This window comes from Vidua chalybeata, chromosome 1, assembly GCF_026979565.1.
Source record: "Vidua chalybeata isolate OUT-0048 chromosome 1, bVidCha1 merged haplotype, whole genome shotgun sequence".
Taxonomy (NCBI): Eukaryota; Metazoa; Chordata; class Aves; order Passeriformes; family Viduidae; genus Vidua; species Vidua chalybeata.
The window spans coordinates 144596723-144611334 of record NC_071530.1 but is presented as its reverse complement, the minus strand read 5'-3'; the positions used below and the strand labels follow the sequence as shown (position 1 = coordinate 144611334).

General features: G+C 35.6%; 1 protein-coding gene across 4 annotated transcripts in view; it reads right to left on the bottom strand.

Annotated features, from left to right (window-relative positions):
- The window catches only part of EFR3A (EFR3 homolog A), a 77450-nt gene that overhangs the window by 42601 nt on the left and 20237 nt on the right, over positions 1-14612 (bottom strand). For all 4 annotated transcript variants that reach the window (XM_053951931.1, XM_053951917.1, XM_053951924.1 and 1 more), the window contains 3 exons: positions 11854-11930; positions 9901-10028; positions 8412-8562 (listed from right to left, as the gene is read on the bottom strand). In XM_053951931.1, coding sequence (XP_053807906.1) covers positions 8412-8562; positions 9901-10028; positions 11854-11930 — 356 coding nt within the window. The remainder of the gene's footprint in view (positions 1-8411; positions 8563-9900; positions 10029-11853; positions 11931-14612) is intronic.

Below are 14612 nucleotides of genomic sequence, written 5' to 3'. Positions count from 1 at the left end.
TTTCCCTAATATTCAGTCTAAATCTCCCTTGACACAACTTGAAGCCATTTCCTGTTGTCCTTTCTCTTTCAGCTTGGGAGGAAAGCCTGACACCTATTGGAAACCAGGCAAGCCCTGACGGGAAGAAATGATGATGTCAGGCTCCAGATCAGAAGGCTGAAGGATGGCTTTATTAAAACTATACTATTACATTAATATACTATTTAAAGAGATACTATCCTCATCTACATACTTACTTCTTACTTACCTATCTAACTAACTACAAACTTGTGACTCTCTGCTGAGAGTCCGAGACACAGCTGGATCCGATTGGTCATTGAACCCAAACAACCTTCACCAGAATCCAATCAAGCAATTACTTCAGGTAAACAATCTCCATACCAAATTCCACATGGCGAAAACAAAGGAGCAGAAATAAAGACTGTTTTCTCTTCTTCTCTCTGTGCTTCTCCTGAGAGACAGAATCATGTCTCTCTGTCCAGAGAATGTCAATGTCACAGACACCCATCCTGCTACACGCTCTCTCAGGCAGTTGTACAGAGCAGCTCAAGCAAACACAACCGTGTCACTACCAGGTTACCTAGTAACATTCTGATGTACCAAATTCAAGGGAAATAAACTTGGAGACATTCTGTCAATTCTATCGTGATAGAAGGGAAAAAGGAGGAGTCGGGGAATTATAATCCAGTCAACTCTAGTCCATTCACAGAAAAACACTAAAAAATGTCAATTTGCCAACATCTAAAAAGTCTCAAAGGGGTAAGTAACAGTCAACATAGATTTGTCAAGAATAAATCACAGCAATCAATCTTATTCCTACAACAAGTAAATAACTATTGTGAATCCAGATGAAGCAGCATCTGTCAAAACTTCAGTGATACTTCTGACAAAACAATACAAAAAATTCTCAAAGGAAAGCTAGAAAAACACTGTCAGAAGAACACTTCCCATAAGAGAGATGTACAAGAGTTTGGAAATAATAAGGAAACACTTGTAAATCATCACAGTACAAAAATATTATTTGAGCTTCACTAGAGACTTAAATGAGCAGACTGGACTCATTGAATTTGCAAAGAACACTAAGCTGGCCAGAGCTGCAGGCAACTTCATGCCTGGTTTTTGAGCAATTGGAAATAGGACCTGAAAAACCAAGGAAGCAATTTGGGAATGCTTAACGCAAAACAACATTTTAGCCAGAAAGAGCTGAATGAAGAAAAGGAATTTAATCAATGCCAATATAATGGCATGGAAAACAGAAGAATATACTAAGATAAATCTTCATTACTCATGGCACCAATGAAGAAACTTTTTCCATTTAACTGGGCCAAATAAACCCTTAAATGAAATGGTGCATCCAGCTGAAACATCACAGTCTAAAATGGTGAATAACTGATACAGTTCTCAAATTATTCAAGAGATAGACAAAGCTTTAGATAAACACCTGTAAAAGAAGAACAAAATACACTAAATTACCTAGACTACAGCTGCCTAAAAGGTATCAGTCTTAAAAGGTACAGAAGACAGCTATAAAAACATAATATATAGTTTTCTTTGTCCAATGGTAATAAGCAAAGCAATAATAGGCTTATATTGAAGCAAAGCCTAAGTTAGCCATCAAAACTCCTCCTTTCTAAAGCAAGCAGACTGCCTAAAGACCTTTTGGATTCTCCATCACTGACAGTTCTAAGAACAGACCACAGAGGGAAATAAAAAGCAAAACAAAACATTGTCAGAAAGGTCAAACACTGTGCTCGTGCTGGCTCTGCCCTGAAGCGGAGTGATGTTTATTAAGATCCCTTTGCTTTTACTCACACCATTTTAATCAATTCCTAAACACAGGCTGAGGCATTTCCTTTGTATTTTTCATTATGTAGAACCTGCTTTCATCAGCACATTACCCACAGACATCCAGACAAGCCCAAAGCACTTGAGCATAATCTACAGCACGCTGTTTTGTGGAGGGTTTGAGGTTTTCAAGCTGAAGTGAAAGCTGTGTATTTCAGAAAAAAAAACCCTACAATTTTTTTCCTACTCTTTTGTTTAGTGTTTTTTTCTGTTTTATCTAGAACACTTACCCCTTTCAGCTGCACTACCAGTTCACCCTCTAAAAGCTACAGGAACATATAGTAGTTCATAAAACTACATTCTCAGCTGTTACTGAAAATGGAGCAAAACTGTAGAGTACGAGTCCATTTACAAGTCCTTCTGTTAGGAATATCCTGTATCTCAGGTGGTAAAAAAGTGACAGAAGTCAAAATCTAATTCTGTATGGTCCACTGCCACAGACTGAAAGACGATCTACAAACAGCACCCATATGTTTTCCCCAACAGAGTAAGTTATAAAAATGATCATTTCCTTCCCAAGAGACCCTGACAAATGCTTCATATGTACTGTGGCTCCCTAGTTTGTTTCATGAATTGTTACTACCAAAACAGAAATAGATTTTTTTTTTCAGACAAGAATTGCATTAGTCCTTACATCTCAATAAGACCAAAGATTTAATAAACCCTCAAACAATATTATCTTAATATTTTCCAGCCATTCAAGTACTCAAGTCTACAAATGCTTACCCAGAAAACCTCTGTAAAAGCATGGAAAGGAATGGAAACAAAGTCTGAAGAAGACAGAGCAGTGTGGGAGTGGTTGTGAGAATGAGAATATTAATTCATGTTGCTAATTCATGTTGCATTTAGTATCAGCCTTTAATATTATTCTTATCTGAAGAACTAATTATTGGATTGACAGGATCTCCCAACAGGAAAGCTTAATACACTCTAATAACTGTTTTGCTAGCAGAAAGATTTATTGTACCAAGAAACTGCTTTGTAAGAACAAATGATGAATTTAGGCCAAGCAAGTGTCAGGGACTCTCTCATTCTGAGTAGTTCTCCTGTATCAGGGTGCAGCTTTGCAGCAGGGACACAAACACATGAAAGTCACACCTTTCAAAACGGTATGCACAATAAGAGATCCAGAAAGGGCAAAGGTTTTTTAATGTCCTCATGTGCATAACAAAACAATTTCACCCACTGAACATACAGCATTTCTGAAGCACAATCCAGGATTAGTATTCACATGACTGAGCATTTAGGCCACAGGAAAGCTGTTGGTAACAGTTTTGAGTTGTGCACTGTCATCCAGTAAAGTGTAAAATTCCATTCCATCATAGAAATTTTAAGTTTTTACAGTAGACATCAGTCTGTACTTTGCAGTGGTGGTGTTGTTATTGTTGTTAAAGAATATTTTACTCCTAAGCACATATTTTCAAACTTCAAATATAACAATTATTCAACCTAAAAAAGGATAAAACTCTTATGAAAGAAAGTCCAAGCACTTGCCTAGGAATTATAAGCAAAGCTTCTATAGATGTAAACATGTCATTCAGTCACTGTAAATTCTTTCAAGCATCCAGTTGTAACTTATGGAAGTTTTACCAGCACAAGCATCTTCTATATTTCATAATACAGAAGGTACAGAAAGGAACTTACATTGGTAGTACCTTATTTACATTTATTTTGAAACCAATAAAATTCAATCAGTGTAAAAACATATAAATCTATCACAAAGTAAAGAAGAAAGGTATTATTTATTCAGAAGATGTTTGTTCCAGACTGAGTAGAGAAATTTGGACCATATTACCAGGAAAAGAGAGATTGTGCAAGCCTTGTAAGTATTAAATCCTACAAGTTCTCAAGGACAAAATTTCTTCTATGCATTTATGTTGTTTTATCATTATTACGTAGCAAGTACATTAGGAGAAAAATTGTAACCTTTAATGGTCCCTGGATGTCTTTAAAGAAGGTCAGTTTTATTCAAGAATAATCACCATGCATCATATTTGAGTTTGAGTTATGTTATTTAAAGTATCTCCCTGGAAGAACACTAGGCTCGACCTGAGAATTATTTTTTTTCATATCTGAGCTCCCCAGTTTGTCTTCTGCAGCCTGCAATTTTCTCTTGTTTCAAACACAGAAAGACAGTGCTGATATTGGCAGTTAGCACCTTTTATAGGCCAAAGTGCTGTATTTCATTATTATGAAACTGTCACATGGGAAGTCATGATCTCCTATAAACATAAGACTCTTACAAACCACACAGTACAGCCTTAATGAGAAGTGTGAATGTTCTGTATGCACTACAACAAACAAATGCCAGAAGGACAGCACATCAATTTTCCTAAAGAGATAGCTTCAAACACTGGATACATTAACCTCACACTGGATACATTAACTTTACAAAGACAGTATGAAAATAATCACAAGGTTTTCAGCAATGAAAACTAGTAATTTAGCTTTTTTAGTAATACCTAGGGTATTACTAAATTACTGACACTTTCAGTTTTATTAGAATGGGATGGATAATTTCACATTCTATTTTAGTTTGTGCTCCTTGGATAAAAATTCTCCTGCCCATCACATGTTTTGTCACAGTTGTGTAACAAAATCAGCAATAGAAAGTTGGCTTACAGGGCCACAGTAGTGTAGCCATGGAACTGCAAAACCAGAGAGCACAAGTGCAAGTTGGGGAAGCAATACTCAACTTGGAGTGACCCTAAAGGACTCACTCAAATTCTAGCAGATGAGACACACAATTTCTAACATAATTTAATAACCCACAGGATGAAAAAGTGTGCTGTGTGTTAATCTATCTCCCTGAGATTTAAGTCCTATTAAAAAGACAGAGGAGGCATCCTAGAAAAGGAATTGTTCCATTGTGTATTAAATCACCACCAGCACATAATTCTGTATTTGTACATGGAATGAAAGAAGCATCTTGCAGTAAGGGTAAGTTTCCATTGCCTACTTCCAGATTAGCAAGCTGTAGACAAGACAAACAAGCAAGTACTCTGCTGGGAATATTAACTCTGACATAGCTTAGTTTCAACGTGTTGACATTTTATACTATTTTTACATACATATGCATTTAATTCTGCCCAAACCAACTGCTTTTATAAGCCAACACTAACAAATATGAAAGTCTTGTCTCAGGCACTGGTTGATCACTTTTCCACATGGGAGTCTGTTTATCTTTCTTTAAATTACAAATGATGACAACCAGCAATAACAGCCACCTTCTCATGCACAGGAAGCTCAACACTCATTGGTGGGATCATTACTTCACTGTTCCTACAAAGAAACTGCCTTTATAAAAGGAAGCACCCTATCAACTAAAGAAGCATTTGTGGTACATTATTAAAATGTGGTAATGCTGGGTTCCACATATTATCTGCTATTTTTCACATGAAACCCCAATATCTTACTGACAAAATACAAATAATTCACTCCATCAGTATTCCAAATTAGCTTAAAATGTTTTGTATTTAACTGAGTCTTGTAAACATGGATTAAGATGAAAGTTTTACTAAGTTCTGTATCCAATTGCTCTTGACCAGCCATCCACTAAAGCAATTTTCTGAACCTTCTTTAGAAACTTTAGAAATAGACATAAACTGGATATAGATTAGTAGATATAAGTTGGATCTCTTTTTCCAAAAAAATTTGACCATAAGGTGAAAGATTTTAAAGCTTGTCACTTCTATCCTAGTAATAAACACTATAGACCGAAGCAATACATTTAATTCTTTGTACATGAGCAATGGAGATGCTTTACATGATCCTCAGTTACTGAAATTCTGCAAGAAAGAGAAATACAGTATTGTCATAAATTTCTAAGGAAAAGCCTATTGCACTCAACCTTCAGATCCTTAACACATAAGCCAAGGAGATATCACTTTTTCCCACCACATTTTTTCAGTTTCCTGACCAGCATATGCTATCCTAGCATATGCTATCCTAGCATATGGTCTATAAAAACATCTTCCATGCTAGAAAAAGCTATTTTGAACCTCACAGACATTAGCAATTAGAAATTTGGCCTATATAAAAAAAATCATAACACCTATTCATTATATCCACTATTGAATTTTACCATTTTTAAGTATCTGCCTTAAATAAATAGATTTACAATTATGTTATTAAAAAAATAAAAAAAACAGCTGCTGTAAGAAATAAGTTAATTTATATTAGAAATAATTTATAAATGCAATATAGAAATGCAACAAATTAATTATATGTAACCTGAAGATCAGGCTTAAAAATGCATAAATAAAACCCAAACAATTATTTATCTAAAACAGTTATCTTCAGGTTTGCTTTTCAAAAACAAATCGACTTTTTATCATATATTAAATAAAACTTAAATTCCAAAATTAATTTAAGATGACAAACAGCTAAGTGAAAGCTTTGTTTTTTTCCCTAAAATATAGGGCACCAAGTAGAGTAAGTTCTGCATCCAAAACCAAATACCTGTAAGACAGCAAAACACAATCAGAAAGCAGTGGGAGCTTCCAAATCTTTCCAAGCCTTTGAACTACTCAAAGATGTTCTGTACTGATATTTGCTTCATTTGAAACCCTTTTAACCAATCACAAGAGTCCCTGCAGCTGAAGCAAAATCTGTGAGGATGAAAAACCCTACAGCTCAAGTAAAGAGGTTTGACTTTTACTTCAAAGACATTCCCGCCTTTCTATCTCAATGAAACTTTGGATAGAAAATAAAATCTACTTAGAGCCACAATCATACTCCATATATTTTAAATGTAATCAGACTATAAATTTGTAGGGGCCTTAAACTGAGTTTCCTAAAAATACAATGTAAAATTTTCCAAAGGTTGCCTGACTTTTCACCAGTTTAAAGACATTTACTTCATACACAACCCATTCTTCTCTTCTAGACAATACCAGTTTGCACTTCAAAGTGGTTCATCAGCTAAAGCACATGAAGCATTATTCAGTCACCATACCATCTCATCTTACTTTTTGGGTTTTGTTTATTTACTTATGGAAAAGAGAAAAGGCTGAATATGACAGTAAACTTTCTTCATGAATCTAACAAAATTTATTTAAGAACACAGTAAGGCAGTACCCTTGGTAACAGACAAGCTGTTACCCTTGTTCCTTCCAAGTCAATACAAATAGTCTTGTATCCTTTGTCTTCATTAGCTCTAGAATGCACCTAGGGAAATTAGCAGAGTTAGGCTAAAATAAGGTCTTGGAATGCTGTTGAAGAGCCATAAAAATTCTCTCTCCTCACAGAGTTTCTCCTCTCATTTAGGGAAACCTTTTTTTTTGTGAGTTTTATAGAACACAAACACAAATTATCTCCTAATTAAGAAGTCCATTAATCTCCTTTACTCACAAAATACTTAGGAACCAACAGGAATATTGAACAGATTACCCTAAGTAGAGTCCTGTTCAGTAATATGCATTTTGAAGTGACACATGCCTTGTACATCAGGCTGGCACTAACCAATGATTTTAAACAACTGGAAAGTGATGCACACCTTGCCATTTGGCAGCCTAGGAAAAAAGTTTCAATGTCATTTCCCTAAAAGGACTTGCCCAGGTATTATTACACAAACAGATCAAAAGAAGCAGGGTAGCCTGGCTCAATTATATTTAAATAAATAAGTAAAATTTTATATGTATAATGAGATATAGATCTTGTTATCCTAGTAAAGCTGCCCTGCTAGTGGGGGAACAAGGGGACACTTCTACCCTACATTACAGGAAAATTCTCTTTATTTCATTGTAACAAGAAATCCTGCTCTGGGGTAACATCAGTTTACCATGCCCTCCTGTCTTCCTGAACTGCAACTCCACTGAACTTCATCAGCTGGGAACCAAACCCAAAAGCCCAACAGCTTTACTGATTCCACAAAAAAATCCCCCACTGTTAGCAATGGCAATAATTTACATGAAAAGCAAGTATTCTATACTCATGTAAAAGCAATAACTCTAAGTGAAAACAGTCCACATCACAATCCTGGAATTTATGAGATTCTAATTCTACCACCTGGAAAATAGTGGTTAGAAGGCAAGCATGACAGAGCTATACCCTTGATTGTACCAATCACTCCAATTGGAAAACTAGATCTCTAAATCTTCATTTTGACACTCTTAGTTATGCTCTTCAAGCCTGGATCTGAAATATTTAAACTGATAAGAGAATGAGGCTGCAATATTCAAAGTTACTTTTCAGCTAACAAGAATCTTTCCGTGTAGCTCAAGCTGCCAGAAAACAAAACACTGTCTTAGCCATATATTGGCTCCAGGAGGGCTGCTTAAAGACTGAAAACATGAACTCACAACAAAACTTTCTTGTTCCTTCCAGAAGTTATTTTTGGATGGAATGAGCCCAGACATCAAAAGAATTTGGGATACAGTGAATTTTGGGAAGCAGTTTATCTGCCTCCAGCTGGTATCTGCTCTGTGTTTAGGCCCAAAGGATACACCCTACCACAGACAGCACCATTTCAAGTGATGTGAACTGGCACACCCTTTAAGACTTCTCAAACTACTTTCCCAAGCAAAGATTTACTCTGATCTGATTCAGCATCTGAGCTTACTTACAGAATTAGTCCCAAGGACTTGCAGCTTTGGTTCGCCTGATTCCAGAAGTTTGGCCACCATATGAAGGAAACTTTCCACAAATGGTTTTATGCTTTGAGAATGGCATGCCATTAGGAGTTGGTCCAGTGCCTCCATGGCAATTAAAACATAACTGAAAATTAATTAGAGACACATAAAGATGTATTGCATTTATCATTAATTCAATTAGTTCAACTTAGGATCTTACCACGAAAATAGAAAAGAAAGAATGGAAGGTGCATATTTCCCACTGCATAAAAATGACACTTGGAGCTATTTTCTACATCCGTATTTTCTCTCTTTTTTCTTTTTTTGGGAGGAGATGGGGTGGTATAGAAGGGAGGGAAGCATAGAATTGAGTGCTGGCCATTTACCCTTTCTATAAAGTTATAAAAACAGCTTTGGATGTCATAAAGGCCAAAAAATGGTGGTCTGTGATGGATATTGCTTTTCTTTAACAATTCCTGACACTTCTTAGACTTAGTATTTTTCACTTAAATATCTGATTTAGCCAAAAGGGCTGAAAAGAAAGATAATGCTGTTTTCCTGTATCCTGACTGACATTCAAAGGTGTTCTGGGCTTACAGCCAGGTTGTGTTAGCAAGGGGCTGTAGAGGTGGTTTCTGTCAGAAACCAGGGGTTGCCCACATGACAGACACAGCCAGCTCCAGCCAGCTCCAAGGCTGACTCCTCGTTACCCAAACCTGAGCCCCTCAAGGACCCTGGAAGTGCCCACAAATAAGCAGATATCCACAGTGCAGAGCATGGAGGACCCCCTGCTGGAGCAGGTGGATGTGCCTTGAAGGAAACTGCTACCCACAGAAAGGCCCTTCTGGCGGCCCCACGGAGAGGAGCCCATGCAGGAGCTTTTCTGGCAGGATCTGTAACCCCATGGGGGACCCACACTGGAGTTCCTGAAGGACTCTGAGGAAAGAAGCCATGCCAGAGCAGTTCTTAAAGGACTGCCTACAAGGACAGACCCAAGGCTAGAGCAGGGTACGAGTGTGAGGAAGAAGGAGCAGGAGATACAAGATGGTACGAGCTGATCACAGTCCCCAGTCCTAATCTGCACTGCTTGGTGGGGGTGGAGATAATGGACTTGGGAGTGAAGTTGAAGAAAGATGACTGTAGGAAAGAGGTTTTTAAACTCTGCTTTAATTTCTCATTATCCTACCCTGTCATTATTTGGCAGTAATTAAATCAATCCTCCCCAAGGTAAGTCACTCAGTTCCATCATGGAGAAAAAGAGATCTCCCTGTCCTTATCTCAACCCATGAGCTTTCCATTTTATTTTCTTCTCCATCTGGCTGAGCAGGAGGAGTGAGAGCAGCTGGATGGGCACCTGGCAATCAGACAAGGTTAACTAACCACAAAGGGACTGGGTCTGTCTTGCTTTCCAGACTTGATCAGAACAAACATGATGAAATTCCATGACTCGTTAGCATCTATTTTTAATGACTTCTCTCCTTACCCATAGCGATGTCTGGCCACGTCCCTGGTCAGTCTCTCTGCCAGGTAAGCCCCAATTCGATCCAGCTTCTCTGGGGCAGAAACTGCATAGAAAGTCAGTTTCTCCATGTCAGCTTTAACAAGACCATCCTAGAAACAGAAATACAAAATCAAAAATGAAAGAGTTCATAGGAAATATAAAGCTTTCCAAGTGTTTTTCCTTTTTTTCTAATTAACAGTTAAAGAGCAGAGCCTTACAGATGGAAATAAGCTATTGAAAAAAAATACCCAAACTATTGAGCAAAACTGCCATAACCTTATTGGTAAAAATCAGCAACATGAAACAACTAAAATATTTTAAAGGAAATGAAGCAACTAGCTTGCTCCACAATTTTTTTGAGAGAATGGGTATTCTAAGAAAGGGTATGTAGTGAGATATGTGACCAGTTGTAAGACACACTTCTTTCCTAAAAATATGTAATTTTTTTTCTCTTCCCATCCCCCCGCTAAGTATATTCAATGCATAATTTTGATAAAATATACAAACAAGATTGTAGTTTAAATATTTAATATTGTAGTTTAAATGTTTTATTTCTTCAGTGTCAAATCTTGAACAAGGCTGACCCCCAGACATTTGAGGGTTAATTGTCAGAACAGGATCAAAAATTAAGATATTAGTTCCAACATGAACTGTAACACGGATCTGCTCAGATGAGGTTATAATCATAATTATCATATAAACAAGATAAGGCTTTTTGTATTTTTATTTTTTTCTGGAAGTTCATAAAAACATTTATTTTGCAAATAAATTACTTAAAAGCTTTTAAGACATTCATTATTGATTAATGAATTTTATCAAGCAAATCTTCTGATACTATAGAGAAGGTCTGCAACTCAAGAGAAATGTTATGAGCTGGCCTGTGTCCTCCACTGACCCAATGAATACTAACCAAAGCAGAGACTAAGAAGTGCTATCTCAGAGCTACTGAGTCAGATTTAAACTACAACACTACAGCTGTAGCATTTCCAGGTGTTTCTACACCTGTATCAAAAACTAGATTAGAACAAATAAACCTATAAAACCACACTGTTCCATGCATTCAGTATACTGTATTCACAGAAAACATTTCCTGTAAAGCCAGTATTATGCACTTACATAATACCTGGCACTCAGTAACAACATCATTTAAAAAAAAAAGCCAACATACTTTGTAAACATATAAGCCAAATATTATGCAAATACTGACTGTGCTGCTTACTTCTACTGTAACAAAAGATATAAAAATTTGGTAACACACTTAAAAATATAGAGCAGCAGGAACATAAGCTCTTGATCAGTCTGAACTGTCAAATGATTATGTACAAACACATGCATTCCTCCATGGTAAACAGAAGTTATTTATTTTCACAGAGAGTGAGAGTTAGGCTTTAATATAGCTCCAAGACTGTTACAGTGACATGAAAAAATAAAATTGTAGATGAGTATCCGGAAAAATTTAAAAAAAACACCAGAAAAACCTTTTTGGGTCACAACAGTCTACCAGAACTATAAAAATGTTCACAGTCAGTAAGTTAAGAGTTAAAAAATTAAATTCCTGTAGAAAACCAGAAAACGTTCACACCTGCAACCACAAGAAAGCAATTGTTTGTGGTTCTAAAAAGTGATGAAGTTTAGTGCTACCTCTGCAGCAGAATACCTTGTTTAATTAAATATCTGTTTCTCTGAGCAAAACATACAAATTTTATTCTTCAGTGTGCATCCTGCTTTGGAAATGGAATTAGACCAGATGCTCTCCATGGATCTCCCTCCAGATAAACTATTCTACTAATCTCTCTTAAAGCTATTAAGCGCTAAAGCAGAATTTATGGTAAAATGTTAAAAGAGAAAAGAAAATTTTAAAAAATTGCTAAAGCACAAGGTATATTCACAGATTTTCAAACACCAATCCCTTAAAATTTTAAAGTCATGACTCACTTTTGGATCTTCAGGAAATATGTTGTCTACCAGACGCTTGTAGCGAGGTCGCAGCGCAGCACAGCAGCAGCAAACTCCTGCAGAGAGATTTACCCAACGGGATTTAGGATGCAGTTCTAGGGACTCATTTGAAGGGACAAGCTGACAAGCATGGAGGAAGAAGATAACACTGAATTCAGCTTGCTGAATTATCAGCAATAAAGCAAAACCAAAGGAGTTTAAAGTAAGTACAAGTAAGTCAAAAAAGCAAAACGGCTATCACACTGCAATATATGAGAAAATATGCAAGGATCTCGAGTACTAGAAATGTACCTGCCACCCATACTTAAAAACATGAAGAAAAGTCAAGGCATTTTAAAATTGAATCATATTAAAACCAAAGCTACTTCATTTGCAGGTTTATCCTCATTCTGAATTACTGTTTTGAAACACCCAAATGTACATTATGTGCATTATTCTAAAAAAAAAGAAAACAAAAATGAAATCTGTTTTAAAGGCAGTCATATAAACCAATATAAACCACAATATACAAAACATGCTCTGCCTTCCTTATCCCTTTTCTTATCCCTTATCTTTCCTTTTACTGGACATCAGTGAAATAACAGTCACTTGAAGCAGAGAAATTAGTTTTTTTAATCTCATTTCTACTCTACTGCTAATCCATATAGTCAGAACAATGCATGTAACTTCAATTTTATTAATTTTAAAAGTCAAACTGCCTGCTTTAAAAAGGTAACAAAAGTGAAAAGCATTGTTTGGTCCTTTTTCTAGCACTAAGACATACTAGAACTTTGGAGTTAGGTTAAAACTCAGCACAAAGGAAAAAAAAAAGTTTCTAGGTATCTGTCCAGTATCTGGTACTGGTATATCCAATCTGTTTCTAGGTATTTGTTTATCACGAGTAGAATTACTCCCCTGTTTTTAAAATTTTTTTGACAAATCAGTTTTTAAATGTTTTAGTGGGCATCTTATCAGATTAACTTATTGGTCAAGCCTCAGATCAACACCAAAGCAGTACTAATGCACAAAAGCCACTCAGTAAACAATTGGACACTCAATAATAATGTATCAAGCATACATGCAGATCCTGTCTTTCAAGTCACAACACCTGAAGGATTCAGAGTAACTAAATACCTTACAAATGTCTTATTAAAGACATCCATTTACATACTCAAAAAATCTTTTAACATTGCTAAAAACAGTAAAAAAATGCAAGCAATAAAGGGTATCTTGGAAGAAAATTTTGATGATTACAATTTCTCTGCAAAAGCATCAATACTTGTATTTCTTTACTTAAGATATCTAAGTAATCTTAGTTTTTAACCATACTTATCAGAACATATGGGATCTTCATAACAAGGATTTCACCTGCTGTAGTTTCTCTTCGTTTTAATTACAAGACTCTATAGGAGTAGATATTCTTCCTCAATTACAACTGTTTTCTGATACTATTGTCTCTTGGACAAAAAATGTATTCTGCTTATACTTTGATAACTTAATTCTTGCCACTTATTTAATCAAAAACAATTATCAAAGATAGACCTATGATTTTAAAACTGTGCATTAACTCCAAGTTCTCCCCAATGGACTTGAATTCTGCTCAGGTTATGAATTAAGAGTCCTGTACCACAAGTAACATCAACACTGACTTATGACTTCAATACACAATTATGAAAACAAAAAGTACTTAAGAACAACCAGAATATTGAGAATTTTTGTGTTAAACAGTATTTTGTTACTACTGTCAATTTATTCATATCACTCCTGCTGATGTCTTAATCATGGTGGTCTAGCAAATGTAAAAATCTACATTTACATAAAAGCTGTAGGTATGAAGTAGATAAAATCAAAGTTCTTTAATATGCTGGAAAATGTAGGTAGAAAAAGAGGTGAAAATCCTATTTGATTTAAAATAGAACTGATTTAGACAGTCGTACAAAAATATTCCATTGAGAACAAAGCTGAGAAGTCAGTAAAATCATAGTAAGAAAGGAGTACTGTATTAGTGTCTTGTATATCATTCCGTATTGGGAAATTCAAGTAAGACCATCAAAATCCACCAAAACCACAAAATATTGCTAAATATTTCTTGAGGCAGGTATGCAACTCTGCAGTACTCTTTGGCTCAGCACTCTATGTACTTGTTGTTCCTACTTGGTTTTCTACCTTATGGTTGACCATTAACTTTGGCCCAGGGTAAACAGTATGTTTGATTGCTACTAAATAAAACAAAATATTCTAATAATAACTGTTGCATACAACTGCCTAAAACATAGAAAGTGTAGGAAAACATTCTAAAATATCGCAAGACAAGCAATTAAAAATACTTTTTATAATTACTTTCTCCCTCTTTAAGTGACAGAAGAAGAAAATCTTTGCAAAGAACTTCAATTTAAATCTTAAAATGGTGTTTCAAACCTGTGTTAATTACATAAATTTAACATAAAATCTGGATCCAGTTACTTCTTTGAGATGGAGAAAAAAGATCAGGTAACAGTACCAACTCATTCTGGCAGCCTTACCAAATGGTTTCACTTAATGGAAACATAATACTGCTCTACTGAAATACTGCTCTCCAAATTTATGGAACACAGTGAATTTTGACACCAAAAACAGGCCTAACAGTAAGTATGCATAAGATTTGAAATTTCCTCCTCCTCCTACCAATTTTGGTAGTATCTTTACATTGCTATGTATTTAATTATGTAATTGTTTACATGGAAAAAAACCCATCAACTTGTCAAAAAATTCTTTATCAT